This window comes from Mesoplodon bidens (assembly GCF_964165515.1).
Source record: "Mesoplodon bidens genome assembly, chromosome: 5".
NCBI lineage: Eukaryota > Metazoa > Chordata > Mammalia > Artiodactyla > Ziphiidae > Mesoplodon > Mesoplodon bidens.
Genome location: NC_138161.1, coordinates 77989999 through 78001876, shown reverse-complemented (window position 1 = coordinate 78001876; position 11878 = coordinate 77989999). Strand labels below are relative to the sequence as shown.

The window sequence follows — 11878 nt, the reverse complement described above, 5'->3', positions numbered from 1 at the left end:
TTTAAAGAATAATGATCAAATGAACACCAGCATTTCCCACCTCTCCATTTAAAGTCAGATTATTCTGGTACCTTTGAAGCCCTCTGGGTGTCTCGCCCTAATCACATTTTCCCTCTGTTTCTCCTTCTGATTCCTCAACATTATCCTAAAATTTAGCTTAAGCCCTTGCCTTTCCTTAAAGTTTTACAATAAGGTATGGTCGAGAGTTCGAGAGTTTAGCTAAGCTACTCCATGGTATTGCTGCTTCAGCATCGAATGTGTTTGGCCAAGAGGCCTGTGGGGTACTTAAACTGATGCCAGCCCCTCATGTTATCAAGCACATGCCCTAGATAACAGCCTGTGGAGTCACAGCCAATGTGAGCTCCTGATATAACTCCTCCGGCAGCCCTGTGATAAATAGTCTCTCCCACCTCCCAGGCCCTTCCCCTTGTGCACCCCTTAGATAAGACCCCTGGGAGCCCACCAAAACCCTGCTCTTTTTGGTTCGAATAAGGTTTATTATTGTCAGTACACCTCTGTTTCTATCAAGGTCTCATGGTAGGCTTTTCTCCACTCTCAGGACAGTACTCATGAGGGCCAAAGGGACTCACTTCTTTACACAGTGAACAGAAAAACTAAAAATAATTGAGTTCATGACATTGGCTACTCAAGTTGCTTAGACAAATGGATGGATGAACCATACATCGCACATCACCACACTGAAGTTGGAGATGTACTTTGTTCTTGCTTGTGGGCAATATTCTGGAAGAAACCCTCATTCAGTATCCCTCAGGGACACCACTGGCGAATCCACACTTCTGGAGGGAGCATCTTCCTGCCCCCGCCCTGCGGAAGCATCCGTTCAGCAGCAGGCCTGGTACAAGGAAGAGGCACAATCAACCGTGTTTCCCTTTTCCTTTTGACCCCTTTTCTGAGGCTGGAATCACTCGTGCGTGGTCCTCCCTGATGAGGCTAAAGCTCATCAAATGGTTGGCCACTGCCCAAAAGTTTTGACGCTGCACCGGATCTCAGTCCCCTTAAATCCAAACTCCTGGAACTGGACCAGCTTGGGTCTGTCATGCTCTGGGCCACCTCTGCTGGCAGCCTCAGCCCCCTCCTTTCCTCCCAGCACCATACCAGCAAGGGTTCACCATTTCTGGTGACTTGGCTAGACAGACCAGGGGGTTCATCCCTCATGGCCTTCCCTACGTACTTTAGCAATTCTAATTATTAGGCCAGTGTGGTTATGAATTTTAAATAAGTGAAAGGATCAAAGTTTATGAAGACAAGACGTAGGCAGTTTTAAACTCTGATTTTTTTTTCTCCCCAAGAACAGCTTAAAGAGGCATGAAGTCAGGAAGTAAGGGATCTGGAAATTCCTACTCAGCAATTTTATACTAGCTTTTTACAAATATAAGACATTCCATAAAGGCTAGGTAAAGCTCTAGTATTTCTAAAATCCTGTGAAATTGGCATATCTCAGTGGAGAGATAGGGTATTAGAAACTGTGAGGTCTGAAAATTATTGCTATAATTTCTAAAATGCCTTCTTCTCTCTTTTTAATTCCAAGAAGTACAGGATCTTATGGGAAGAATATATGGCTTTTAGCAAAAGCTGGCTCTTGAGCTTTGAATTGGCTCGGGCTCGTTCTTCTCTATTTTTACATCCTCCCTTTCCATTCGTTCAACAACAAACATTTATTGAACATCTAGTAAGTGAGTGTCAGGTATAGCGTTAAACCCTGGAGATTCAAAGAAAAAACCTGACATTGGTACTTCCCTTTGAGAGTGGGGTGTTGAAGAGCTAGTGGAGAGAGAGAGATGCAAAGAAAGAAAAGCAGTAGTGTTCTAGGTGTGCTAACAGGAGTGTTCTCAGGACCCAGCGGGGGCAGCATGAGGACAGTTACTAATTCAGACAGAGAGAGAAATAGGAGTTGGGAGAGCTGAGGTTTGTTTTGCAAGAGGCTTTAGGGGAACCATGGAGACCTTGAGCTGAATTATGAATTACAGTCTCAAAGCACATCAGAGTCTGAAAGAGCTTTTGATCAACTCTATTTTGGAAGCCCAAGAAGGTGACCTTGTCCAAATTCACATGGCTGCTTGGTAGCTGGGACAGGATCTGCTAATGCGAAACATTTGCTCCTTCCCTTCCAATACGTGGTCCTGGTTTCCCCCTTTGCGGTCAGCAGTGAGGTGGCCCACCTCTTGCTGGACCACACCTGTGCCCAGAGGTGAAGGTTGAGCTTCCTCTTCCTTGGTTTTTACAGTTCAGTAAGACCACTTGCTTTTTTAATTCCTGGGAGCTTGGCTTATGTAGATTAGGTGATGGGTTTCAATAATTTGTTTTGGGGGGGATGGTCCTATCCACTTTCTCTTTCTCTTCTTCAGCCTTGTCTAGAAACTTGAAGGCAGGATGTCGGTGGGTGCGTACCTGGCTCCACCAGCTCTAGCTGGAGGCTGTGGTGTGTTGTTTCGCCTGCCTGCATCCAGTCCCCAGTGTTTCTCTGGTGACTACCCCACCTCCGCTCTCAGGACGCAAGGCTCTGGTGCGAAGACCCACTTCTTGACTTCCACACTCAGTGGGACCATTCACCCATGCCAGCTGTCTCCTCTCTCTTCATCTCCTGCCACCCCCGCAGCTCAGTCTGGGGACCAGGAGGCTTCTCCCCCCAGGAATTTGAGAAGTGGGTTCTTCTGCAGGTGAGCTAATAGCTTCCCACATTGTTGCTTTATGGATCTCTGCATTTGCAGGGACACTCCGAGGACAGTGCAGGGGCACTTCTGTGGGGGGACAGGAAGAAGAGATGGCTATGAGGAGAGAGAGGAAAATAGCAGCGAGGAGGATTCTCTAAAATTGTGGGAGCTGAATTGTCTTTGTTGGGGAGTAGCTGATGCACCTGAAAACTATTGGCAAGGTTTTAATGCCCGAGTAAAATTAGTACTGAGATGCCTGCGATCTCTTCAAGAGATTTTGATGTTCACTTAATGTTCCTCTTTCAGCAGAAAAAATGTGGACTTGGTCCCTGTTATTCATGTGATTAGGAACCAGTTTCCTAAAATGATATATGTAGGCTAATTCCTATTGACCCTTCAGGGAGAGAAATCACATATTGTTATTCAAGAAGCGCATGTAATTTTCTCTCTTTTTACAAGCCCAAATCAAATAGATTACCTTCCCCAGCTCTGAACAACTTGAAATGCACACAGATCTGTGCGGTTAAAGAGCAAGAGGATAAGGACTTGCATTTGAAAGAGCGAGGTCTGTAATTCGGTGCCGCAAAGATTCTCTTAAACGGCTACAGAGGAAACCAGTGGATTCCGAAACTGTAAAGTCTTTAAAGGAAAACAAACGATAACATAAGGTGTCATGAGAAATGGCATTTTATATTTATTTAAGCAGTCTTCTTCTTGAAGGTAGAAATACTTCTCAAAACCTTCACCATGACCCACCCCCCTGCCCAGGCCACCATCGTCTCTACTCTGGATTGCTGAAATAGCTGCCTGTTGAATTTCCCTGCTTTCACCTTGTCTCTTACAGTTCACTCTCCACTCAGTAGCCAAAATGATCTTTTAAAGATCATCTTTTTTTTTTTTTTTCTGCAGTACGTGGGCCTCTCACTGTTGTGGCCTCTCCCGTTGCGGAGCACAGGCCCCAGACGCGCAGGCTCAGTGGCCATGGCTCATGGGCCCAGCCGCTCCGTGGCATGTGGGATTCTCCCAGGCCAGGGCATGAACCCGTGCCCCCCTGCATCCGCAGGCGGACTCTCAACCACTGTGCCACCAGAGAAGCCCTAAAGATAACCTTTTAAAGCTTACAACTCTCCAAGAGCTTCTCACTGTACACAGGATAAAATTCAAACTTCTTACCCTGGCCTTGGAGATTCTTCAGGATTTCTCAACAGAGACAATATCTTCAGGACAGTATGAGCAGCACAAGTCTTCTCATGTGCCTCCATCCAAAGCAGTATAAGACGTTTAGCATCCCTGGTCCTGCTCACAAAAGCCAATAGTGTTCTGTCCTCAACTCCATATTTTGCACACAAATCACCAGCTGCACATCTTCAAACACCACGTAGGTAGGGGAAGGAGGGTTGCATCACCCCCGGCTGAAAATCCCTACTAGCCTACTTGATCTGGCCCTTACCTACCTTCAACCTCAGGATCTTTGCATGGGTTCTTTTCTCTGCCTGGAAAATAAGCACTCCCAGACTACCCTGTTTGGCTCCTTTTCCACATTCAAGTCTTAGCTTAAATGTCACCACCTCAGAAAGACCTTCCCTGGACCACCCCATGTACAATAGCAATACATACACACATACACGCATACACACAGAGTCACTCTCACTATGTATACTTATCACGATACACAATTTTCTTCTTTGTTTACTTGCATATTGTCTGTCTCCCTTCTCCAGAATGTAAGTTCCATGAAAGCAGTCTGTTTGTTTGCTGCTATATCCCCAGAGCCTGGGGATACATTTTTATAAATATTTGTTGATTGAATAATAGATGCCATAAAGTTATTTTTTCATTTTATCATGTACATAATACATATTAGGAAGAAGCAGAAAAGCATTATGAAACTCATTTTTTAGATAAAGCACTAAGACACTAAAAATAACAAATCTCACACTGAATATTAGTGATGGAGGGAAAAAGAAAACCAGAAATGTCATTGCCTCCTTATTAAGTCACAGTGGATTATTTCAGTATAAGGTGATCTATTAGGTCACACTGAAACACATATAACATACAGACATACATAATTAATAAATTCTCTCATCCCCGTCACTTTAAGGCTAAATGTCCATGGTGGTTCCTACTATCTATATACTAGCTGCATTTCATTTTATTTTACAAGTTATTATACCTTTTCAAATCTAGCCTCAAAAATTTAGATTCAGGGGCTTCCCTGGTGGTGCAGTGGTTAAGAATCCGCCTGCCAATGCAGGGGACACGGGTTCCATCCCTGGTCTGGGAAAATCCCACATGCTGCGGAGCAACTAAGCCCGTGCGCCACAACTACTGAGCCTGTGCTCTAGAGTCCGTGTGCCACAACTACTGAGCCCGCATGCCACAACTACTGAAGCCCACGTGCCTAGAGCCCGTGCTCTGCAACAAGAGAAGCCACTGAAATGAGAAGCCTGCGCACCGCAATGAAGAGTAGCCCCTGCTTGCCACAACTAGAGAAAGCCTGCGTGCAGCAATGAAGACCCAACACAGCCAAAACTAAATAAATAAAATAAATTAATTAAAAAAGAAATTTAGATTCATCCTTTAGAGAAGGGGATGAAAAAGGAAATAAGTTTTACTGTTCTCTGTGGAACAAATTTGAATACCCATCTCTCATCTGATTTTAGTAGCTGACAAAATTGATTCCCGAACAAGGCATCGTGTGGGGATGGCAAATACACAGCACCTGGGTTCTCATTCTCCACTCCTGCTTCTCAGCAGGTGCAGCTCAGGATCAACCTCAGGATCCTAGTTCTTCCCCTTGCTGAGCACCCATTCCACATGGGACTCTCAACACAGTGCTTCAGGCAGTAGCTACCAGTGAATTGGAGTTGACATACAAGTTAAACATCTATTTGCCAGACCTGGAATAGTGGAAAGAGCAAATCTTTCCAGATCAGTCTGAGTTTGAATACCATATCTGCTCTTTGTCACTGGTGAGATCTTGGTTTCTCACACTCTTTCTGTTTGTTTCATAACATCAAACTTGTAGGGTTATTGGGAAAGTGCAAATAATGTCTGTAGAGTATTTAGTACCATGCTTGTTACAATCAGAATTCACTAAATAGTCGCACAGAACAGTGGTAAGGAGAAGGCTCTATTTCGCACCTCCATCCCCGCCCCCAAGAACAGAGAGGAGGTATTATCTTGGTATGTAGCAGGCGGTGCAAGTTACTGGAAACACTAGAGTGAGACTGAGTGTTGGATGAGTGGTTCCCAAAGTGTGGTTCCGAGACCACCTGTGAGCTTATTACAACTTGCAAATACTCAGGCCCCAGCACAGACCTACAGATCAGAAACACTGGGGATGGGTCCCAGCATTGTGTGTGTTAACAAGCTTTCCTGATGCACACTCTCTCTAGTTTGGGAAGCACTGCAGTAGGGAGAGAGAAGGTGGAGGGGGAATAAATGTGATAAAGTCAAGGCAGAAGCACGTCTGCTCACCTGGTGATTAATCAGAGAGGAAATAAGAAGTGCCGTCCCTCGCAGAGGCTGTGACCATGAGCATGCCCCACCCTAGTGGCCGCTTCCACAGGCAGGAGAGCAATTTGCTGCAACAAAGGACAGACCCAGAGCTCGCTAGGAGAAAATGGGCTTGTAGCACAAGGCATAAGGATAACTTCCCAAATGCAGCCCCAGTGCAGGTAGACAACAGATGGAACTTGAAAGGCTCCTTCCCTGAGCAGAGGTAGGTGGCCCTTGTTCTTGGTTGTTTCAAGAGCAGCTTTGACTGAAGGCAAGAAGCCGATCTAGACACTTTCTCAAGCCTCCCCAGCTTGGTGAATTCATGAAAGAATTGCATCTGACAAGCTCAAGGTGCATGGGGGCAGTGGGGAGGAGGGGGCATCAAAGATGTGTCAAGAGATTCAGCTCCACCAGGATTTCTCTACTCTACCTGCTCAATCTAGACCATCATGTTCCCCCATTCCGACTCTTTCTTCCAGTGTACCAGACACAGAAGTACCTCCCATGGGGTCAAAAATTATAAAATATTTTTAAAGAATGTAATCAATCCAAAGCCCTGTGTGACCCAGCAGATCTTAAACCTGTTTCCAAAGTTAACCCCTGCAGCAGGATGTAGAATGGCCTCAGCCCCTACTTTTCTTTGCTTCCACCTAACTTGAAACTTAACTTTTATTAAAAGTTTAAGTCACACATTCTTGGACACATACTCATACTTGCAGATTGGTCTAAAGGGTATAGACAAGGTCTATGGCCAGTGTCTTATTAGTAAAGAACAAGGACCTTATTAGAGACCATCAGGCATTTGGATCCAACATAATTACTGAGCTCTGCACTGCCAATTCTCCTGTCTTTCCCATAACCACATATGTGGAAATTGTTGTCATTCCCATGAGGCAGACCATAGAACTGAGGCTCAGACACATAAAGGAACTATCCCAGGTCCCACAGCTACTTTAAGTGGCCAAGTGTGGATCCTAAACACCAGTCACCTGACAGAGGCGGTGTTAATCCACCCCTAGAAGATTGGCTACAGGGGTGACCTACCCTTAGGTCATTGTCATTGAGTTAAAAATGATAGCTCTCAACTCCCAGCTGATGCATGTGCTGTGATTTGTGCTTCCAATGGAATGTTTCTGCTGCTGAAATTTACCACCACCTTTCTAAGTTGGTGGAGAGAATGTTTTCAGTTTAAAAATGTGTCCTACACATAGCACCATTGCAGGTATGGCAACCCTGCTCTTACAATGGCCTGAACTGAACGATGAAAATTCTGAGTAGCACTAACCATGTTCTTAAAGATAGCTGTGTGAACATGTTAGGAGATTTTACAGAAAGGTAGCAATTAGTTATTATTGAACCACTTGTAAGAGGTGGCTTCTAATAAAAACAAAAAAAAGTTCCTTTAAAAATGCTGTTTAAACTTGCTTTTGGATAGACCACCTTTATTGAGATTCTGAGGTGGCTTACCATTGTCCTTCATGCATGTGGAATAACTATACTATGGGAAGAAAACCAACAATTCTTTGTATTTCTGAACACAAAATAGGTAGTAGTGCGTTTGCTTTAAGAAGGACTTCTGATCAATGAGCCTGGTTAATAACTAGGAATGGATTTCCAAGGGAGTTGGGCATCCTTTTTTTGAAGGGGGGTGGGGAGAAGGGGGTGAACGAGCAGTGGTTCTAAAGTTGTGCTGCAGAACTGGTTTCCACTCTCAAAACTCATTTCCTCCCCCAAGGAACAATATAGTTTCCTAAGTCATAAAGAAAAAGAAGGAACTGTAAAATAATATTTTTGGAGACTCTACTGGATTCTAAATTTCCTTTAATAATTTTTCTTCTTTCTTTCTTTCTTTCTTTCTTTTTGATCCATGACTTTGTTTTTAATTATCTTCAGCCTTAGGATCACATAATTTACAAATTTGTGCTGATGGTATATCTCCTCTAACCTTTCTAACGAGTTGGCAAATGCACCATTGCCAATCATGCATATATGGTAATGCTACAGTTGCATGTATTTTTGGATAGTGGTTTAAAAGACAATCCTGAATTGTAACTTAGTTTGAGTTGGTAAAGAATTCATAAGCAAAGCTTGCTGTGATGGCTTGTGATGCTAAAGTTTAAAAGCATTTGATCTTATAGGTCACCTATGGAATGTGAGAAGTATTAAATATTCTTTATTTGATATTATACATAAACCACACTAAAATGCCTTTCATTAAGTAAAAGACAACATTTTAGACACAGGGAATTTTAATTTAATGGCATAGTTTAGACCAAAAAGATAAAGTGGACATTGCCAGCTTATCTTCAGGCCTTGCCTTTAGCAGGCTAATGAACACAACGTGAAATGCAGGTGAGTCTTACTGTTCTATGAGACAGTGAAGGGATATCCTCTGTCTTTAAATATATTAATATAACCAGTTATATAAATTTAAATATAAAACCAATTTCCTGTAGGTTTTGAGATGGTGTTCACCATCTCTATGAAGAGTTGAACATCAAGTCCAATCATATCTTTAGAAGGGGAAAACAGGGATAGCACTTGCTGAGCTGGAATTAGTATCAAAATTCAAAAAGCTGATCATATTAATTTAACTAGGAGTCAATCTATATAAATCAGGGCCGTCCAAAAGAAATATCCTACCAGCCATTCATGATTGGAATTCTGGTGTATGAGGCCGATTTAAATACGGTACACATTAAAAAAAAAGTCATGAGACACTTCTGTTTTGTAATAAGGCAATGGCCAACTATTACTCATTAGAAGCTTTTATGAGATAAGCTATCAAGTCAGCCCCTTCTAATGCCTGTGAAAATCATTTTTGTTCCAGGGATGTACTTCTTGGGATTCTGCATATTCCCCATCAGTGTCTCCTCTCCCCAAGAGATGCCTTTGCTCTTGCTGGCATCTGTGTAAGAAAATCCGGGGGCCTGACCTGTCTTTTGCCCAAACAGACCATAGAGATTTGGCCCAGTCTTGTGCTTGCCTCTCTTTTCCATGGTATGGCACTAGGCCCGCTTCTGAACTAAAATCTTCTTGCCCTTCTCAACATCACCCATTTTTATTTTTAAAAATATTTATTTATTTATTTTATTCATTTATTTTTGGCTGCGTTGGGTCTTTGTTGCTGTGTGCGGGATTTCTCTAGTTGCGGCGAGCAGGGGCTACTCTTTGTCGTGGTTCCTTTTGTTGCAGAGCACGGGATCTAGGCACACGGGCTTCAGTAATTGTGGCATGCGGACTTTAGTAGTTGTGGCTAGCAGGCTCCAGAGCACAGGCTCAGTAGTTGTGGCCCACGGGCTTCATTGCTACGCGGCATGTGGGATCTTCCCGGGCCAGGGCTCGAACCCGTGTCCCTTGCATTTGTAGGCGGATTCTTAACCACTGTGCCACCAGGGAAATCCCAATATCACCCATTTTTAGACCGTCCATTTTTCATGCAAGATACAAAGGTTCCTGCTTGTGAGCAGGACATCCTGCTCTCCAAGTCCAAGGACATGCAGGCCTGAGCCTGTGTACTGGTAGGTGCCTCTAATTCTAATGACACTGTTAATTATTTACTCTCTTTACAAATAAGGAAACCGAGGTTCAGACTGGCTGTGTAACTTGTCTAAGGTTATGGAATAAACGAAGGGACTGGAAATTTAACCCAGATTTGCTCAATTCCAGCTCCAATGGATCTTTCCACTTCATTGGAAAGTCCCTGCCAACAATGCACGGTTTAATGGTGAGGAAACCAAGGCACAGATAAAATAAATAGCTTAAGAGATGTTGTGCAGTCAGTATGTGATTGAGGGTCACTATGTGAAATGTTCAGGAAGCCACATCTTTTTTCCTTTTAAACACTTTGATTTAGCTCATAAAAGGTCACAGTCTGTTACTTTTAGAGATTTTCCAGCTTTGGGGATTGGATTTTATTTTTCTTGGCGGCATTCATATTTGAAAGCAGTATATTTGACACCGCTTTCTGGATTTAACTTGAAACAAAGGAAGCAAAGTTATACCCAAGCACCCCTCCCTTCCAAATTATGAACTCAAAAGTTAACTTTTTGCTCAGGACATCGGCGTTTCTGAATGGGTAAGGCTAAAGTAGAGCCCTTTGCTGTTTTTAGAGTCAAGAACAGATCTTCCTATTCAGCAAGCTATAATTCCCACTTGGCCCAGCCATCAGAGGTGAGAAAAGGGGAACCCTTGTACTAACAAATCCCTGTTGATAAAACAAATCTTTTTTCATGAACATTCTGTCTTTAGAAAACAAGTAGATAGAGCACTTGTTAGTTAATAATAAAACGAATTCTTCAGTGACTACCCAGATGAATGAATATTTTTTAAAGGCATGGGGTATGTAAGGAATTTTAATCCAGCCTCCGTGTTCACTCGCCACACAACAACTGTAGAGAAACCACTGGCCTCTGAATGATGAATGGCCCCAGACTCAACCAAGAGGGAAAACAAGCCCAGTCCTATAATCTGGCATCTCTCTTTTTAAGTTCCTGGGTGGACTTCTATTTTGGTTGTAGCTGATGAGTGGGCTCAGTTAAAGGGCTTTGCTAGCTCATCTTTAGCCTTTAAAAAGTTCTATTCGTTAATTCCAAATTAATATTTTAGGAGGCTCCAGGCCACAGGCTAAAAGAAGTCAGGAAACTGAATTAGTAAATGACAGAGCAGTAATCAGCTTAAATGAGACTTCTTCTTCCAGTTCTTTGCTTGTGGATGACACAGAATTTCTAAGCTTAGAAAAATCTCTTTTCTCTGCAGGTGGTACTGTGGGGATACCAGAGATGCGGTTCCACGATCATAGTCTTACCCATTTATTTTAGTCTTCTACCACAATACTCCACGCAGGCATCCCCACCCTCACCCTGTGCTCTGTGCTGTCAAACCCTACTTGCTAATCAGCCAGGTTGAACGAAGGGTTAAGGCTGCAGCCTTCCATTCCAGTAGATGCTGCAAACACACGCGTTCACTTTCTCTTCTGCAGTCAGCCCTGTAGCTCTGCAAAGACTTCAGCATTTGCAGAAGCATTATTTCCTCCCACCTATGCCTGGTTTAAACTTGCAGCTGACCAGGTTCTATAGCTCAGAATTCCAAACTTAGCCCTGTGGGGTCTTACCTAGCATCTGTCCCTCTTCCACTGCTGAATTTGTTTCCCCTGCCCTGTCCTGAAAAGCCTCAGGGTCTCTTGTAACCTGGATGCTTCCTCCCCACAGGAAGTTAGAAGCATCCTCACTGGCTGCATCACTGCACATTTCCCTAGTAACCTTGTTTTTTCCCTTCAACTCAAAACTTCTCCAAACAACACCATCTCTACTGACCCTGAATTTCTCTAGCCCTCTGTAACAGCATTTCCAACCAGCCACGTCAGGAGAGAGACTGCAGAGGGCAAATTGGGGAAAGAAGGTTTGGGAACTCACCTGCACAGCTGCGAGGCTCAGACACAGGATGGGGCTGCCCGCAAACTTCCCAGGGACCATCTGCAGCCAAGTCTCTTGGCCTTAAAGCGACAGGGCACTTTTCACCATATAAGGAAGACAGTTTCACTTGTCTGCTTCGGGACCTGTTTGGGCAAAGCAGCTCCTTCTCTGGACATTGCAGAGGCTTAAGCCTTCTGGGGGCATCTGGTACCTGTCAGTTTGAGAGGATCTGTACATAGTAGGCAGTCTGATAACTGCTGGATAAGGCACAAGAATGGTGTTTGGCAG

General features: G+C 43.7%; 1 protein-coding gene across 1 annotated transcript; it reads right to left on the bottom strand.

Annotated features, from left to right (window-relative positions):
- Nucleotides 1-8965: 8965 nt before the first annotated feature.
- LOC308617605 (cytochrome c-like) lies at nt 8966-9239 on the bottom strand (the record flags this gene model as incomplete). The annotated part of the gene is made up of 1 exon (XM_081234824.1): nt 8966-9239. Exon 1 carries the CDS (start codon nt 9173-9175, stop codon nt 8966-8968), a length of 210 nt encoding a protein of 69 aa, XP_081090950.1. The 5' UTR covers nt 9176-9239.
- Nucleotides 9240-11878: the final 2639 nt, after the last annotated feature.